The sequence below is a fragment of the Eublepharis macularius genome, chromosome 15, assembly GCF_028583425.1.
Source record: "Eublepharis macularius isolate TG4126 chromosome 15, MPM_Emac_v1.0, whole genome shotgun sequence".
Taxonomy (NCBI): Eukaryota; Metazoa; Chordata; class Lepidosauria; order Squamata; family Eublepharidae; genus Eublepharis; species Eublepharis macularius.
The window spans coordinates 44520921-44540946 of NC_072804.1; the positions used below are offsets into that span (position 1 = coordinate 44520921).

The 20026-nt window shown below is 42.4% G+C and overlaps 1 protein-coding gene across 1 annotated transcript in view; it reads right to left on the bottom strand.

Annotated features, from left to right (window-relative positions):
* The window catches only part of RLF (RLF zinc finger), a 30698-nt gene that overhangs the window by 6368 nt on the left and 4304 nt on the right, over positions 1 to 20026 (bottom strand). Inside the window, exons 2-7 of the mRNA XM_054999615.1 lie at positions 11414 to 11568; positions 10102 to 10183; positions 6642 to 6774; positions 3691 to 3893; positions 2819 to 2955; positions 74 to 215 (exon numbers count right to left, since the gene is read on the bottom strand). Of these exons, the coding sequence (XP_054855590.1) occupies positions 74 to 215; positions 2819 to 2955; positions 3691 to 3893; positions 6642 to 6774; positions 10102 to 10183; positions 11414 to 11568 (852 nt within the window). The remainder of the gene's footprint in view (positions 1 to 73; positions 216 to 2818; positions 2956 to 3690; positions 3894 to 6641; positions 6775 to 10101; positions 10184 to 11413; positions 11569 to 20026) is intronic.

Here is a 20026-nt window from a genome sequence, read left to right on the forward strand (position 1 = left end):
CTTTTTATCCCCACTGTTCCAAGGACTGAAGAACAAGTGTTACAACAAATCAGGAGATTACAGAGATACGTACTTCGGCTTGTATGACTCTTATTAGGAAGAACAAATGCTGCAGCGTTCTAGCAATGATGCCAAATTGTCGACAGCGCTCCAGAAAGGAGTCTAAAGATGGGTCGATTCTCCTTTGCAATTTGCTCCAAAATAACGTCAGCTCCCTACAGAGTCCAGGACAAACAAGAACAAAAATCAGCAAACAATGAAAAAGCAAAAAGACCCTAGCAAACAGCAACAGTGATTTAGCCAGAAATACTGAGCTATCAAAACATTTAAACAGATTTTGCTAACATATAACTTCAAACAGAAATGTGAAACACAAAATGTTATCAGCAACAAGAAGAATCGAGAAGATTTTTGTACTTGGTCTAATAAGAGGCAAACCCAACAACTCCCTTCCCATCTATCCAGATTTCCATATCCTAACAACACTATTTGCTACACCGATCTATTCATCCACACCTGATTTTTACATCTACTGAAACTTGTAACCTGCGAGATCATCATCAAGCACACTTCAGAGAATTAACATGCTGCTCAAAAAGTTTGTTCAGAGCTTCAATGGTTTAACAGATTTGTTAGGAATACATATTCTAGAGAGATATACAGCTAAAGATCTAAGGATTAGATGCAAAAAACTGAGAGCATCTTTCAGGATAGCAACTGAAAATTTTGTTACACAAATGTTAGTGAAAGAGATCTTACATTCTAAAGCACTTCTCGTGCTTTTTCTTGCAAAAGAGGTTGCACAAACATAATAACTTCCTTGGATTTGATTTCGTTTCTGACACAAAACTCTCGCTTGGGTGAGAACAGCTGGAAAAGCATCTTTAGATACAGCCCTGTATAGTCTAAGCCCATGAAAATCAATGGGCTTAAACTGGAGCAACACTGCTTAGGACTGCACTGTAATTTTACTTTACTCATTCAGCGGAGTATGGATTTGGCTTCAGGACACTGAAACTACAAGAGCAGCGCCACAGAAACAGGAAGCGATGGAAATTTGGGTGCAAAAGGCAAATATACTGATTCTGATACATTCACAAGGTATGAGCTGTGATCAATACATGAGTTCAGTTAGGCAGTAGCTCATTATTTCACATGCAAGCTAATCTTCTTTTCTGATGACAGCTATTTTAACTGGAGCAGGATCTAAAAGTCTGAATATATTTGCCTTATATTTCTTATATTTCTGGCCAGAGCTTTGGAGGCTGTGACGGCATGGTTGAAACAGAGCAGGCTGAAATTGAACCCAGTGAAGACGGAGTCCTGCAGCTGGGACGGGGGCTGCCAGATGTTGGGATCCAGCTCCCTGCCCTGGATGGGACACCACTGGCAACTTTGCCAGTGGTAAAGAGTCTGGGTGTGTTCCTGGATGCCTCCCTATCAATGGAGGCCCAGGTCACGGCGGTTGCCAAGTCTGCATTTTTCCATCTTCGTCAGATCAGGCAACTTGCCCCCTACCTGACGCCCCAGGACCTGGCTACAGTGATCCATGCAACGGTCACCTCCAGGCTAGATTACTGTAACTCACTCTACGCTGGGCTACCCCTGGGCCTGATCCGGAAACTACAACTGGTCCAGAATGCGGCGGCACGGGTCCTGACTGGTATACCTTACCAGTCACACATCACACCTGTCCTGCGCCAGCTGCACTGGCTTCCAGTTGAATTCCGAATCAGGTTCAAAGTGTTGGTTCTTACCTTTAAAGCCCTGAGTGGGTTGGGACCGGCATATCTTCGGGACCGCCTCTCCCTGTACGTTCCCCGGAGATCGCTCCGATCGGCGAATAAATATTTACTTGTGGTCCCCGGCCCTAAGGAAGCCCGCCTCGCTTCAACCAGGGCCAGGGCCTTTTCAGTCCTGGCCCCAGCCTGGTGGAACGCTCTGTCAATGGAAACCCGGGCCCAGCGGGACATATTATCGTTCCGCCGAGCCTGTAAGACAGAGCTGTTCCGCCAGGCGTTTGGTGACTGAAGGGGGCGGTGCCATGTCGGCCTCCCACCTTTGGTGTGGGGAAGGTTCTCCCCACCACTGCACCTTGTTAATTTGTTTTATTATTTGTATATTGATTTTAGTTTTTGTTTTTATCAATTTTAACTGTTCACCGCCCAGAGCCCCTGGGGATGGGCGGTATATAAATTGAATAAATAAATAAATAAATAAATAAATATTTCTTTGTTTTGACGTTTAGTGGTGTTTCAGCACTTCAGTAAAAACAGAACTGCCAACACTTTTAATTTAATATTAGATTTATATTCCACCCTCCCCACATCAGCAGGATTTATTGGATTTATGTTCAGCTGCTTGTTTTTTCTACTCAGGTAGCATCTGAACAGACAGTCATGCTAAGCCTTCTGTGTTACTAAGAGTACCATGGGAGGGCATTTGGGTTGAATGGCTGAATACAAGTTGTGTATGCTGGGAACTGAAGAGCCCCATGGCGCAGAGTGGTAAGCGGCAGTACTGCAGCCCAAGCTCTGCTCACAACCTGAGTTCGATCCTGGCGGAAGCTGGGTTCAGTTAGCCAGCTCAAGGCTGACTCAGCCTTCCATCCTTCTGAGGTTGGTAAAACGAGTAAGTTTCTTGGAGGTAAAGTGTAGATGCCTCGGGAAGGCAATGGCAAACCACCCCGTCACAAAAAGTCTGCCAAGAAAATGTCATGATGCGATGTCCCCCCATGGGTTAGTAATGATTTGGTGCTTGCCTGGGAGACTACCTTTACCTTTACCTATGCTGGGAATTATCTGGACACAGAACTTACCAAGAACAGTACACATTTGCAGTCTGCAGCTGCTGAGTAAGATATGTTGTACAAAGAATGAAAGCCGTCCTCTCCTGCCCTTCTGCCTCCAGGTTGCATATCATATCCAGAACCTCTTTGCAGTCTACCTTTGCAATCTTTCAAAAAGAATTCAAAATCAGAAGTTGTTTTTTTTCATTCAAGACCATGTTTCTCTTTGCATGCACAAAGCCATTCATCAGAGATGGTATCTCCCTTGCTCCTCAGTCTTGCTGCTTTAATTCAGGTCTCCCGCATGCAGCAATGGTGCCCCATAAGCCATTCTGATTTGATGACAGTGCAACACATCCCACATGCAACAACACAGATCCATCTCTGATCTTTTTTTAAAAAAAAACCCTCAGGAATGACACTGGCTTTCCTGAACTGTTGATCTAATACCCAAGAAAAAAATCCATCTGTTTAAAAACCCCTGGCCTATTCAAAGTTCTCAGGATTTTTCTGAGGACTGTATTTTAGCAGAGAATTCCAGATTCCAAGATCATGTCTATGTCATCCTAGATGCAATAGTAGCTGACCCCTCTGCAGATGAACTACCCAACTGTTACCCTGCAGTTCATATAGATTAGCCTTGCATGTTGGCTGAAGCCAATGCTTACACACAACGCTTACAGGGAGGTTTGCGGCACAGCAGGATGGAAATTACGGTATTTTGCTACCGCACCTACATACAAAGAATAGGAAAACTACCAGGGTTACATGGCAGAATGAGAACTAGTCCCTGCTCCACCACCTTCTGAATTCAGCTCATGGGTTTTGTGCTTATCTACTTTCAAGCCCAGCTTTATTTTGGCAGTTTGCACAGTAACAAGCCACTGCAACCATCTACTGACCTCCTTGATAGACTCTTCGTTTGGAAGCATAGAGCACAAGCATGTGATGTAGGCCTGGAGAAAAGGTGAAATGTTTGAAATATCAGGAGACTCTTTACACAGCTTGGACAAGGAAGCAGCCTCAGGAATGCAGTTTGTCTTCATCAGGTGTTTTATCCGCATCTGCATGAAGGCTTGTCCTTCTCGCTTAATTAATTTATTCGCTAGAAAAGAAGAAAATGAAGTATTACCACTTCTGGCAATAGATCAGTGTTCACGAAGGCAAATCAGGCAGGTAATATGTACTTTAAGCAGGTTGTACCTTCGTAAGAGAACTGTAATTCTCGAAAGCTTATGCTACAATAAAGTTGGTTAGTCTTAAAGGTGCTACTGGACTCTTTCTGATTTTACTCAAATTTTAGACATCACTACGTCAAGCCCTTTAAAAATGGTTGAGCCTCCGGCCAGTTTTTGAGAACAGAGCATGCTGTTAAGCCAATTCTCCTATATTGGGGAATCTGATGTAAATCATGCATGGTTTGTAGGCTGTATGTAGTCTTGTTTCATTATTCAGCGCATGTTAGCCTGAAATAATTATGGCTGTTATCCATTCTAGTCAGACATCTCTCTTTCTTACTATCTTAAAGCAACAGTTCATGTTCTTGAGAAATTTAGCATAAACTGACTCTGACGTGCCTTTAGCCTTCAGTTTTACTTGGGGCATGCTCAGAGTAACATCATGAGACAATTTGGCAGGATGGCTCAGATACTTGATCGAGGGTGCTTTTTCTGAATATGTTTGGTAAGAGACTTAGGATTTGAATTCATTCTTATATTCAATGTAGACAGTTACTCATAAACGCTTTTACGTATGTCACTGTGATTTGTGTACCTTTCATTCTCTTATACTTTACTTTCTCCCATTTAGTTAACCTACTTTTAAATAACTTTATCTGGAACCCTGATTACTGACTGAGAAAACACAGTGCTCACAAAGAAGAATTCAATCATCCTGGTTTCATTTGTATATTAGTCTTTAAAATCTTCTGAACAGTTAAATGTATGTTTCCAAAACTTCTTTACTTTGTTACATAAGTGATAAAATGTCTCTTCATACTGTTCACATTTCCAACACCTATTCGAAACATTCTTATACATTTTAGCTAGTTTCTCTGGTGACATATACCATCTATACATCATTTTATAAAAATTCTTTTTCAAGTGCAAACTTAGAATAAATTTAAGACCCTTCAACCACATATTCTCCCATTGTTCAATTTGGATACTATATCCAAAGTTCTTCGCCCATTTTATCATACATACTTTAACTTCTTTTTTTCTGTATCCAATCTCAACAAAAGTTGATACAGTATAGCAATAACATGATCATCATGTATACACAGTTCAGTTTTAAGAGCAGACATATCCTGATCAAATCCAAACATCTTTTTATCAACTTTAAATCTCTCTGTTAATTGAACATACCAAAACCACTGACATGAAAATCCTTGCGCATTCAAGCCTTCTTTCAGTTTCATGCTGTAAGCTAGTGGTATGTGTGTTGCTTTAGTTCAACCAAAGGGACATATTAAGTTTCCAAGTGGTTGCTTTTCAATACCCCTTCACAGTGGATCTTTACAACTGGCACACCTGGAAGAGAGCTGCATCCACCTGGTGCACGTCAGTTTATAGCATATGCTGGGCAAGCAGCTGACAGCCCTAAGTCAGAGTAAAATACTTGCCAATGAAGGGCCCGTTGATGAGACCCATTATCAGGGGATCCCCACAACACTAAGTAATTTATGTCTTCAATGACTGAAAGGAGGAGGCCAGCGTGACTGACTAAGCTTTTAGGTGAACCAATATTCCAAGCAGACTGCTAGCACAGAGTTTATGGTGCTGAAGCTCTATGAAAGCCACTGGATTGGAGCTGGGCAGGCTTCTTCTAATGGAAGGAGCTGAACATGAACTCACTTCCCTAGAGGAAGACGAAGCCACTCTTCAATGACCACCACCACTGAAGGAGAATACAGCTGAGCAAAAAGACAGAAGTCCCTGACAACGCAAGCGGCCTATGACTTCTCATTTTTATCGATAAAGAGTTGCTACGTCAAGAGAGACAATGCTATTGGTCATGGTTTGAGTTCACAGAGTTCTGTACAGAATTAGAATGACCCATACTTGACCTAACGGTCAGAAACAGGGTGTGGCTTACAAACCCCAGAATGACTCCGTTTTAACAACAGAGTTTATTTGAGGACAACACTGCAGGGGTCGAATCTGTGACACTCTACAAGTCCTAACAAGGTACTTGGTAGAGGTGTAACAAAAGCGTATCGCTACCCCACAGTGCTGAGAATCATTGCTTAAGATGCCATTGCTTCATTCTGCTTCGCACAAGAATATTAAATCAAAACTCCCAAACAAGAGCTGTTCTACTAATTCATTTTCTACTGAAGGCAAAGCTCCCTTCATTAGATTCTCAGAAGATTATACCCTGGAAATCTTGTTGGTCTTTAAGGTGCTACTGGATTCAAATGTTGCTGCTCTACTGCATAGCAAAGTTCCCCACCTGAAATGAATCAATAAAAGCCTGCGAATGAAATGTGAGATTTCACAAAAAGAGATGTATCAAATGCTACACAATATGGTGTAGCGGTTAAGAGCAGCAGGACTCTAATCTGGAGAGCCAGGTTTGATTCCCCACTCAGAGCTCTCTCAGCCCCACCCACCTTGCAGGTTGATTGTGGTGGGGATAATAATAACATACTTTGTAAACCACTCTGAATGGGCATTAAGTTGTCCTGAAGGGTGATATATATAAACTGAATGTTAAACTGAATGTTAATTTATGAGCTGCTATCATCTTGGTCTGTTCACAAACAGCAATGCAAAAGTATGAGACACTCACCATACAAGAACAGTGGCAAGGCTATGCAATTCTCATTTGAGGTTTATTCACAATATCTTACCTTCTTCTACTTCAACTGGCTCCTGGGATATAATCTTAAATAGAACTGGGTTTTTCCACACACCTTCCTTGGCGATGTCAGCCAGTATTTCGAGGCTGTTGTCTTCACACTGAAGTAAAGCATTATGGGAATCCTATGAGAAACCAAAACAAAAAGGAGCTTTAGAATTTCTAGACTCCACTTAGGGGGTCATGGCCATTTTAGTCGGTCATCCACCCCACAACTGATAGAAACAGAAGTATAGGAACTGCACTGAATGCACCTGCCCTTGTTTGAAGCATTACCGTTCTTTTGTTTTAATACAAAGTCTTAATGCTGAAAGATCGATATTTGACCAATGCACAAGTTCCGGGTTGTTGTGCCGTACAAGATGCTTGCAAGAAGCACATTTAACACTCCTAACACAAAACTCATACTTCAAAGGCCTTCCATGAAACCACCACAACTCAAAGGCACTCTGGCAGGTTGACATCCTGACAGCTTCTGCCGTATTCATGACCCTTTCTTCTACCTTTGATATTGTCTTACACCAAGCTAGACTACTGGGCCCCTCTACCCCAGTACTCTGACACAGCAATTCTGCAAGGTCTCAGACAGAGGGCTCTTCCAGCCCAGTTACCAGAGTTCCTTGTGAAGCAGAGACGCTGAAGATTAAATTCACAGCCAGCCAAACTCAAAGCATTTGCTCTAATTCTAAGCTACAGGCCCTCTTCTCCTTCCCTATATATAACTTCATAAACTTCCTTTCCCTCAGTTTTTTGCCAAACAGCCCCTTCAGCAGAAGACTAAATGTGACAACTGGAATATTTACTGTGTCTAGGGCTGGATCGACACAATGTTTATTTTATAATGACCTTCCTTTAGGGCTCTGTTGTGTCAAAAGACTGCATACACGTCTAAAAACACAGCTGAAAAGACAGCCTGAGCAACGAAATAGAACAAAAGTTACAAAATCACCACCGATAAAAGATAAAACTACTAATCAAATAGCAAGGATAAACAGAGAGAAACAGCTCCATTGGCAACCTCCATTTTTTCTGTAGGGCAAAGTTATTTAAACGGCCCTTTAAAAGCCTGAATGTGCAATTGTTTTGATCTGGAAAGAAGTGGTGAAATAGGTCTTGGGAGAAGGATTCTGGTATACAGGTGAGTGGACAGATTCGGGACAAAACCTAGATGTCACCTAAAACAATATACTTGAGATAAAGCATTTTAAATATAAAAAAGAATATGCAAAATACTTTCTGGAAAAAATGGCATCTCTTATTATTGAAAAGAAATCAAGATACAAACAAAAAAGCCATGCATCTCATTTATTTCCATCTCTTGGTTGTAGGTATACCTCTCCATCCTGAATCAGTTTCGTTTATGTTTGCAAACATCTTCCAGTATACTTCTATGCATGCTTACTCAAAAGCAAGTCTCCCTGTGTTCAATGAGGCCCACTTCTAGGTAAGTATGCACCGAACTGCACCCTTCACCTCATCTCTGCAGCTGCTGCCAAGAGTTTAATGCTTCTTGTTTTACTGAAAATTGGGGACATTATTTTTTTTATGTAAAAGGGAACTCAAGTGGCAGTTTTCCCCAGGGAAAGAATTCCATAGAACAAATGCCACTGCAAGATATCCATATGCAAGAATAAGATGCCTAAGAAAGCTAGAGGGGAGGCATTCCTTGGTACAAGGAAAGTTCATAATATCAGTCTTGGTTATTTTGCCACCAGAACTCTTAATCCTTGTTCCCTGGTTGTGCCCCTCTTTCCCTGATGTGGAGGCAAGCCTATACTGTGGAGCATCTTCTTCTGGTGCTATGCCCTTCTCAGTTCATCGAAAGGCAATGTGATTGGAAGTGCCCAGTGCTGGAGGAACACACTCTGTAGAAGAGGACTGCCCTTGCAATGGAAAAGGGTGCTGCACAAGTGGAAACAGGAACCAAGCTTCAACAGCATGCCCAGAGGGCAGCTGCAGGGTCCCCTGCAACAGACTGCAAGGCCATTTCCAGGTGAGGGAAATGACCGTTCCAGCAGCTTTCTGTAGTAAGTGCACTGGTTTGGCCAGGTAGGTAGATTGGACTGATTACGTCTCGATCACAGAATCATGAAGGCAAAGGCAGGTTATCTAGTTCAAGTTCCGGGGGGGGTGGTGGATTTCAGGTTAAACATGCTGGAGATTTGCGGATGAAAGAAGCGATCACTTGTATTTCCTACTACTTTTAAAAAATAAAACCATCTCCACCAACTTCTCCTCTGAGAAGCTCACAGCAGCTTACATGGGTACTCCCAGGCTCTGTCCCTTCTAGGCATAGACTAGTCTGAGATCTGCCTAATTAGCTTGAAGAATATAATATTCTTCCCCACTTTACTAGCCCTGTATGGGTTCGTTCCATAGCCTCATCAACTCATCTTTTCTCTTTACTGAATTGATGCTATAAGTTTCAAAACAGAACAAAAGAATCTAAGCTGTACAGGCAGAAAAAGAAAATGCCACCGAGAGGTGCTCTGCAAGACTGTTGGAAGAAAAGGCAACCAGAGAGTCAAGTCAGTTTTCCTGGTACTGAAATTACATCATTTTGTAGCTGGGAAATGAGATTCTTCCCCCCCCCCGCCCCGCCCTGTAATGAGCCTCCACTACAGAAGCACTTAAAGGCCTTCATTGGATCCTTTCCCTACAGTATTTAATGGTGCACAGAAGTCTGTGCACAGACTGCTTCTAGCAGACATGCCCCATTTTAAAGCACTCCTCAAAAACAAGGGCTACACTCCCACTACACACACACAATCCCATTATGTGTGTCTAGCAGTTGTGCATTTTTGCAAGGGCCAAGAACCATCAAAAATATACATGTACAGATACACAAGTGGTGCAATATACTTATAAGAAGTGGCAGTGAAAAAAATTCCGTAATTGTAACATAAATTAGCCATCTGTACTGCAAAATTAACAAGCACAACATATGTATAATCTATAGCAGCATCCCCCCAAAAACTTTGATGGCTTTTGGCTGCTACTATTGCACAGCTATCCACTAAACCTTATTTGGGATGGCTAAGCAAGTCAAGTAATTGAAAGCGCAGTCACTAAGTTGGCCCTTCCAGAAACTGACTGAGAAGCTTATGAGCTTCCTCAGACTTCAACAAATATGCAAAAATAAGATATTGCATTAATGGAACCAAATTTGCAGAGTGGGGGAAACGATGTACTCTCTTAATCGTCTGGAAAAGCTGCTTTAAAAGCTGCTTCCAATGGACGTTAAAGGGTCTGCAAAGAACTGAAATTCTCAGCACGATTAGGCACAAAGTTCGGTCACATCATAATACAATTTCCTCCAACATGACTTCCAAGCTCACACAATCGTCGTCTCTCAAACGATAACTGGGGTAACATTTTTGCACCAAGTTTTTTACGTTGTTCAGGATGACGCCAGCAGATGCCGCAGAAAAGACGAGATGACATTCACTCACCTGTATAGACTGAAACAATCTTGACAGTGGTTCGCACGGCTCTTCACTTTCAGGCACAGAAAGCAGTAGTTCAAAACAGCTCCTGCAACAGAAAGCCACAGAGCTTTTCGATGCTTGCCAAAATTACAAGTAGGAAGAAGCACATTAATGGACAGCCAGTTTGGTGTAGTGGTTAAGAGCTCAGGACTCTAACAGCAGTCAATATTAAGGCTTGAGATTCACTAAAAGGAGCAGGGAATGGGTAGCATGCTAAATGCTGTCTCCAGCTCCTGAAAAATGCTAATTTCTCTGCAAGTTATTTCTATTTGTCTTCTGTGTCCTTCTTCCAAGGAGCTCAGAAACTAATATTTTTGGGGGGGGGTTGCACCTGTGATTCCTCCCCCTCCTGCTCATAAGAATCCTGTGAGGTAGATTAAGGCTAACAGAACGGCCCAAGGCCACCCAGTTGAGTTTCATGGCTGAGCTTAAGATGAACGTTAGCTGTCCTGGGTACACGGAGAACATAAGAGTAGCCATCTATCTAGTCCAACACCCTATTTCACACAATGGGCAGCCAGATGCCCATAAAAGGCCTACAAAGGGGCTGAGAGGAAGGATGCTAGTTGAGGCCAGCCCCCCTTCTTTTAAATCCCCACTCCACCATGGAAGCCTGATAGCTGACCTTGGGCCAGTCATCCACTTTCAACCTGACCAGCCCAACAGCGATCTTGTGAGAATGAAAAGAAAGGGAGAATGTTATACACCACTTTGAGTTCTGATTGAGGAGAAAAATTAGGTATACAAAGTAAATAAAAATAAAGTTGTATTGGGAGAAAAAAAACATCCCTCTTCCTGCTGAAATGATCCAGGGGGAAGGGGAAGCTTTGCTATAGATCAGTGTTCCCCAAACTGTGGATCCTGAGCCACAATTTCACAATTCTGAAGCCTGTGAAAGTGGGTCCCAGGCGTTTGTGGTTTTAATGATTTGTGAATGCGCTGTGTCCCCCCCACCCCAGAAATTGGATCCACACAGCATGTAAATTGAACTTGTGAGTGACCACAGTTAAAAAGTTGGGGACCACTGCTTTATAGGACACACTCCAGTTGTAGCCTTTGATACACACTGGTTTCGGGGAGAAGGCAGGGTCTGTCATTCCAACTCTCTGTATTTTTCTGTCCTCCCTTCACCTGCACAGTCTCTCCCTTTTGCTAATAAAGGGAGCAGTGATTTACATATCATATAGAAACCTGGAAAGATGCAGGCAGAGCTGCAACCAACTCTGACCCGTAGCCTTGTTTAATTTTTTTTTTAATGAACATGAATTATACTTACAGCACAAGCCTGCCAAGGACCAGAAGAACTTCTTCACAATCCGTCGTCAAGAAAGGTCGGGCACTGGCAAAACTCTGAATGGCGACGCAATACACTTCCAAGAGAGGCAAGGCATGCTCCGAAGTGCCCCGATTGCCAGCATACTGTAGCAATGTCTAAAAAAGAAATAATAAGGAGAGTGTTTGCTCTTGATGATAATTTTAAAAAGAAAAAAGCAACACAAACTAAACCAGCTACTTCAAAGCCAATCTTCTAATTATATAGCAGACGAAAGTAAAACATCTCAACTCCCCCCTACCCCCAAATAAATGAAGAAACTTGGCGGCATGTCACTCTGCTCTTTGGGCTTTCCTAAAGCATAAACACCGATGCTAATTACTGTTATTAACCAACTCCTGTGAAGAGGGAGCAGCTATTGAAACTGGCGCTATCCGATAACAGTGTATAAAGCTCTGGTACTAGAGGAAAGTTTTGTCTGCGGGCTATTATAGACCCAACACCTGCACTCAAGCGGTGCTTGTACCCTACAGGGAAAAGTTTCACAATGAAGACTGCCATGAAATCTCACATTCAGTCAGCTGGCCTGGAAGACAATTACACCTCTTTTAAAAAAAGGATCGGGTTTGCCAAGTGAATAGTGGCACGAGACAATCAGGCACATGCCGTACCTGTTCAGAAGTACCAATTGCATAGCTAAAGTGGAGCCACCAGCAGATCTGCTTTGACATGGTATATGACAAAACCTAACAACTGGGGAAATCAAAATATGAGAAAGAGAGAGAAACATGCTGGGAGATCAGTGAATGGATCTTCTGGGCACATTTTACTGATAAACAGCAACGGGTGGGGCAAAGAAGAGGAGTAATTTGAAGATCGGAAAAGAGCAGACAGGAGCGAAGAGGTAGGATCTGTGGTTTGGTGCACACAGCAGGTCCCAGGGTCAACCTCCAGTTAAAAGGTTATGTGAACGACCTCCACCTGGACTGTTGCTGCAGTCAGAGCAGAGAACACAGGCCTTGATGGACCAGTGGTCTGGTTTAGTATAAGGCAGTTTCTTATAGGGTTAAACGGCATGTGCAAACGCCAATCCAAATCCCCTCTTTCTCCAACACAGTTGCTATTTACCAGTTTCAACCACGCAAGAGTCATTCATACAACTACTGGCCTCTTGACTAGTTTGGTGCTTACTCTACCACTGGGATGAGGCTGAGACGAAGCGGAGGTCGTGTGTGAAAACATGCCAGCAGCATCAACAAAAGGGTTGCGAGGGGAGAGGAAGCATATTTGCATTACGTGATCTGTACACACACAAGCTCTTTCCCAAGGATACATCCAAGGAAAGCTGCTGCCATTCGTGATGAATTCAGCATGGTGCTACTGCACAATCCTCCACTTGTCAACAGAACAGCACTTCAAGATACCTGAAGAGCGGCAACCAGATCCACGGGCTGGGAAGTGCTCTATGCTGATGTACGTACTCATGAATAACCTGCAAGTCATTTTCTCATGGCCCTGACCTGGATAGCCCAAGTGAGCCTGACCTTGTCCGATCTCAGAAGCTAAGCAGGGTCCGTCTTGGATAGTAATTGGATGGGAGACCTGCAATAAAGACCAGGGCTTGCAACGGCAAACCACCTGGTAGTTTCTTGCCATGGAAACCCCATCCGGGGGTCACCGTAAGTCAACTCTGACTTGAGAGTACTCACACAGCACTGTTAGGTGGATCTGTAATTGGTTGACAGATTAAGTGCTTGTTAATGGCTACTCATCCTCTTAGAGAAGAGTGACAAGTGGAGTGCCTCAGGGATCGGTCCTGGGTTCATTTTCTCATGAGGAGATCGGTGGGCATGGAGAGCTGTAGCCAGCCCCTTGAAATGGAGCTCTTCCTTCCCAGTCAGTCAATCTATACAGGACGAAGAACTGCAACCAACAGGTTGGCAAGATCTACATTTCAACAGGGATGCTGGCGTCCTTCTCTTCTGTATATCAGAGCACTAATAAGCAACTCCCGAATAGGATGAACTTGTGAGCCAGTGAAGAGCTGCGGCAGAATCTTTCAGGAAGTCCATGGGAAGGGATGTTTAAGGAGTGCCTGCCCATCTGTTATTTTTATTTATTTATTCCGCCTTTCCTGCTGAGACCCAAGCAGATAACACAACGCAAGGCAGTATGACCAACAACTACGATGCTCAATGAGCAAATACCACAAGGTACGGGTTGCAGACATTTGAAAACAAGCATAAATCCAAGGGCAGGAATGAAAACACTGCTGAAACAAAGCATAAGTAATTGAACACGACATCTTTAACAATGTGGAAACGACCTAGCAGAAGCAAATGTACGTCAACAGACAGTACCCAGTAGAACAGTCCACAGTCCCTATCCCTTTAGGAACAGCCCTATTACTCAAGTGAAAAGCCCTCCCGAGGGCAAACTAGGGCATTTATGTAATGCTTTTAGGGAAGTACTTTACATGTTTTATCACACAGGAACTGTTACCATTTGGTAAAGTATGCTGGTGGTATCCATATATTGTACAATTCTCATTAGTATGAAACAGGGCAATAATATTAGTTGCCAGGGACTTTGAAAAAATGCTCCCATTTCTACAACTTGCTATATCATAGCAAAGCATTACGAATGCACGGGCATTTTTTCATACAAACTCTGCACATGCAAGGGACTTTCCATGTCTTGTATGGCAATCCCTCACAGGGCACACCAAACCCTGTTTGAAACAGGAATGAACTCACAGTACATTTTGTGATGCAGCCTGTGGCGATGCGTGTGTGTGTGTTTGTGCATGTATGCAGTTTGAAGTGCAACGGAGCACATAATCTCTTGGGCTCAGCCAAAGTAGCTGCATGGTGAATGTGTCCAGACCGAGGACTGGATCCTAAGCACTGCGGTGCACATGGAAAAGGAATTCTCCTCTCCATCAGCTCCTGTGGTGCTCCTGACAGGAAGCCCTGGGGTCAGGGGCAGGGGTTGGTAGACACAGAGGTTGTGTGGGGTGCAACATGGGAGCCTGCAATGGGGGGTGAGAATCAGGAGAAAGGGCCCCCTATTCATGCAAGCAGAAATACGAATAGTGCACGTGGAAGGCTCCAACCCCATGATTATAAACCTGATTATGTTCATCCAAGCACTCTGATAAAGACAATTGGGTCAATTCCATCCTCAGTATTTAAGAATTCAGCAAGAATGTTGGAGGTTTCAAAAGAAAAACACACCTCTAATATCAAATGTGAACCGCAGACAAGCAATCTTGACTCAAACTGACTGCTAGCAACCATACAAATTTCCTGTAGGCGCTTCACTTAACTGTTTAATTATTTGTTTGAACAGCTGAAAGTCTTCTAGAGCTGTCATTCCCATTTATTCAGGAAGACTATGGATTTACTCTTCTTCCAGTCTTCTGAAACCACAGCAGTTTGCCATAAATTCTTCGACATCATCGCTAAACGTGAAAATCTGCCTTTCTGACTTTTTCATGGTGCTTGAATGAATGTCATCAGGGGCATTAATTTAAACTTATCCTCAATACTCAAAAAAGTATTTTTTGCTCTATTATTCCAAACGACTACTTTCCACCCTCCCTTTCATCAGGATTGTCAGCAGTCCTTGCGGTGAAAGGCCTTTCACCCCCCCCCCCCCAAATTCATACCTAGGTTATTTTCATTTGGGTGTGCATTTTGCTCAGGGACAGAAAGAAAAAAGTGTCCCTTTGCAATCTGAAAAAAGCACTTGGAGGAAATGCAGATGGTGGTGGTGGAGGGGAGATGAGTCACAACCCCCCCCCAAAAGAGCAAGCCAGTGTTAAAGAAATGCAGATGGACCCCAGCTAGGAGAACAAAGCCAGCCCAGGGGTCCCACTCACAGCAAAGATTCACACCCAGAGTCATAAAGCTGGGAAGACTAAAGTGAAAGAATGAAAGCTCTTCCTTTGCAACACGAAGGGGGAGGAAGAAAGTGGCGGCGGCGGAAAGTGCCATCAAGTCACATGACTTATAGCCATCCCTTAGGGTTTTCAAAGCAAGAGCTGAACAGAGGTGGTTTGCCTGACCTGGATAGCTCAGGTGAGCCTGATCTCATCAGATCTCAGAAGCTAAGCAGGGTCAGCTTTGGTTAGTAATTGGATAGGAGAGCTCCAATGAAGACCAGGGTTGCAGAGGCAGGCAATGGCAGACCTCCTCTGTTCATTTCTTGCCATGAAACCTCCATCAGGGGTTGCCATAAAACAGCTATGACTTGAGGGCACTCTCTGCTCTACTCTACCTCTGTGTAATGACTGGATGTCCTTCGTGGTCTCCCATCCAAGTATTAACCAGGGCTGACCCTACTTAGCTTCCAAGATCTGATGAAATCAGGCTAACCCATGCCATGGCAAGGGTGAGAGATATATTATAAATTCTCTGGACACAGAGAAAAGGTTTGATTAACTTCCACCTTCTGACTAGGAAGGCAAAAGCCATGAAGACAAGGGAAGACCGAACCATGGAAAGTTAAGGTAATGCCAAACTTTAAATTACTGCAACTTCAAGTACAGCTTACCTACCGCGTATGGAAAGGGGACTGCATTTTTTCACCTTTTCTTTGTCAACTTGCTCAGCCTGAACACTTGAACAGAACATTGGGTGTTCTTTTTATTCATTTATTAAACTTACTTCTATTTTTGAATGTTCTAAGCCTGATCTCCGGAAACACATCATACATTTTCAGTCTTACTTCCTGAAGTGCAGTAAGAGGGAGGGGCAGCTAGTAAGCTACCTATTCTTGGAGAGGGATAACTCAAGAATACAAAGTTGTGATACAGCACCCCAACATTTAGCAGGAGGTACTCTCCAAGTAGTTTCTGCTGCAGTTGTTGCCCCATTTTTGGCACTCCCAGGGAGCAAGGGGGAGAAGTAGCAGCATTGTGCAGAGACTTGGGATGGCTGTGGGGTTTTCTGACCTCCCAGGGACCAACCCAAAGGAACAAGAGGCTCTTGTAAGTCCATTCTTTTGTGGTCACATTTTGACATTCCTAAAGGCCTGAAGCAAACTGGTTCAGACATTTTATCCATCATTCCATGTTTAAGCAGTAACAAGGTAGCATCATAACGCTTTTGGATATCTGGAGTAGTATACAAAACAAAAACTCAAGTGCCTAAAAGAGTACTTCAGTTCAACTACAGCTAGGGCTGGACAAAGGGCTCATATGATTTGGAATTCTTTCATTTATCATTAATATTTATAGCATCATGGCAGCCAGACCTTAAACTGTTCTGAGTGTTACTGGCAACAGCCACCGTTTTTGCAAAATGCCATACATTAATTAGGGCAGAGTGAGTACCTTCCAATAGCTGAATTTATTGGTACACATTTTTGGGGTTTTTTTAACACACAGGACTTTCCAGAGTACATTTTCCCTGCACATGCATTCCTAGAGCAAAATGCATGTCATGGGCTTGGAATAGACGTCGGCAAGTTTGTTTAAGGTGTGTAATCATATTAGTTTGCAGTAAATGAGCAAGGTCTGAGCCAGGGTGGATTTAATTTAAATCAAATTGACTTAAATCTTTAGTCTGTACGACTTGATTTAAATCACGTTTTTCCACATAAAGATTCTTGCTGTTTGTTATAATCCTAATATTTGCAACACAAATGGTTTCACAGTTATATCAGAAAACTAATGATTGTTTAGTTATATACCATCTTAAACCAATAATTATGAAATCACTGCAAAATGAACTACCTCCAGTTTAACCATTCATATTTGGATAACTTTTCTGCCGAACTTTTATTGGAAAGAGAAAAATAATCATGAACATTAACCATTTAATTTGCTTTATTTAACTAAAACAATAATATTATATAGCGTATGTAAGCGTATACTGCTTAAACATCCATGTTTGTTAACTAACATGGTTAAATTTGAGAAAGATGTAATCATCACAATCCCAAACTGGGTCTCTTTTACGGCCGCCTGCTATTACTGGTTTTCTCTTTAAAGGAGAGAATACTAAGATAAATGTCAAACTCCACTCACAAAGATCTCAAGACTTCTGGAGTCTTCTGCTCAAAAAGTTTCACTTTCATTTGTACTGCTTGCCCTTCCCTCCTTGCTGTTAACATCTCCGTATCCTGATTTGTTCCATCTTCTATTCACTGAACTTCTTGAAACGTAGCACTTAAGAGGTAAGGGGCTGACTCTTTGTACGTAGATTTACAGAAGAACAATAGGACTGAGGTCTCTTTCTCAACTCTTGTGTGTTTATTTTAAAACATTTTTGCCTCTTCCTGAGGCACGTTATCTCTGCAGACACAAAATCAGAATTCTGAGAACTGCAAAGCCAAGAATCTGTTATGGTACCTTCTAGATAGAAAAATTACCCAAAATAATTTTACAGAAACTTCTGGAAGAGGATGACACTGACGAACGAACGAAAAGAATGGAGCATTCACAAGAATTTTTAAACACTGCATGAGCATACAGACTCACACTAAATAATTATGATGAAAACCCTTTGGGCTATAATGTATGTTAAATGGAAAACTATCTTTAGATAGATTTTTCCTCAAAAAGCATTTTATCAAACAAAATCGCATTTATATTTTAAAAGCCGATTTAATAAAAAAAAAACACTGATTTTTATCCACCCTTGTCTGAGACCAGTAGCACCTTAAAGACCAACAAGATTTTCCAAAGTATAAGCTTTTGAGAGTCACGATCCCCTTTGTCAGAAGGCAAGAAGTTGCAAAGAACTTTGGGATGCCAAGGCTGGAAAAACACAGTCCCCACCACTCTTATACAACACAGGTCCTTTCTCTTTTTTTATTTAAGTCTATGGAGTGCATTTGCTGGAAAAGCATTTCTGCTCCAATGCTAAGAATTCACAACGGTGTAATAACATGACAGTGTTACGACGACTCTTACTTATGCAACTGCATGCGTGTGCTTTGGTGTAAATTCTCACAGGAGTTGCAAAAGAAAGTGAAAATCACAGCACTAGCCATTTAGTACAGAGAGTAAACAATGGAGGAAGGGTGGAAATTGGCTTGTTTGTGTTTTTTTAAGGCAGCTTGCTTGTTTTGAAACTGGCAAAGCAGCGTGACAAAGAAAAGCGGAAGTGAACACTTCAGTCTCCGAATGATTCGATACAAACCAGAAGCAAAACGAGACGTGCTGTGTTACAGATTGCGAATTCTTGGAAGCAAGCAATCATCTGGAAGGGCCTTTTTAATGTCCTTATGAACCTTCTCTGTGTGAGTTCAAAGGTCTCTCACAACTTTGAAGTTCTTTTCCTTCTCCAGTTTTGCTCATCAGCAGATGCATCCTTAATAATCTAACTTGCATTTCCTGTTGAGTTTCCCTGTTTTCAGATCATCAGAATAACGATCCTTTCCTATCCCTGCACAAGAATTTTATGCAATTCCTATGGACCCCAAAAGGGAACGCTTCTTGAATCTCGTCTTGCGTCTAGCTTACAAACGGTGCATGCCAAATCCTGCTTTTGCAAAAGAAACCTGATGCCAGTATTTTGCCGCTGCTTCCTGTCTCTGGATCACTAATCTTATCACTTTGCAAAGGCTCTCCCCCAAGATTCTTTCCGACTTCACACATTGTTTATCTATTAGCCAGAACCAAACCTAGAATAGCTGAACCACTACGTTCTCTTCAAGATAAAAAAAAATGTAGCGCATAACAAACATCAGGGTTTGGGGGACAGGAGCTATGATACGTATTTTGCTTTCCAGAAAGAATAATAATGAAGTCTCGCAACATTATCAGCATATTTGACAGTGCACTCCTACATAGAATTAATTCTGTCTAAGCCTATTGAAATAAGTGAGTTTAGACTGGAGTAACTCCACAAAGCACTGCACTGTTGGTTACCTTCTCCTAGAAGCCTACTTTGTTCAGTATGGGTTTTTTGGTCAACGGGCAAACTTGCACAACAGCCCTTTTTAATTTCCCTCTGCACCCCATACCTTGCTCCAGAAATATTGTGAGGGACTGCCTCCTCTTTCATTATGGGACAAAGTGGAGATGGTGGGTGCTCTACTTCATCTTTCATATTCCTCACAAAATAAACAAACGGCAACCCTCAATTCCAGCTTTGTCACAGTTATCCCACCAAGTATCACAAACTAGGAGAGAACTCCTTTCACCTATGACAACTTCTAACTTTTCTTGCTTGCTTCAGCAGTCACACCCAAGCTGGAATTTCTCGATAGTTTCATACAAGATACCGTAACACTTGTATTTCCAATCCCTTATGAAGTCTGCATCCTTAATTTCCTCTGTTATAAAACCTAAACTTAAGAACCTCCTTTTCAAGCTGTTAAAGTAATGATCAGAGATCATCTCCAAGCCTTATAAATATCGATCCCATCTCCATCTAGACAATTAATACTCGAGCCAAACCTTACCCTGAATATGCAAATACATGAACACACGGTTCCGCTCAACGGGAATCGTTTAAGAGTCACTCTCACACCCCATCTTCTTCACTTGATGTTTTGTATAGCTTATTCGCTTCTCATCTGCTTGGTGCCATGTGCTGCTCAGTCACATCAGAGCTTGTGATGTTTGTATACTGGATTTCAGCAAGTATTGTCTAAAACTAA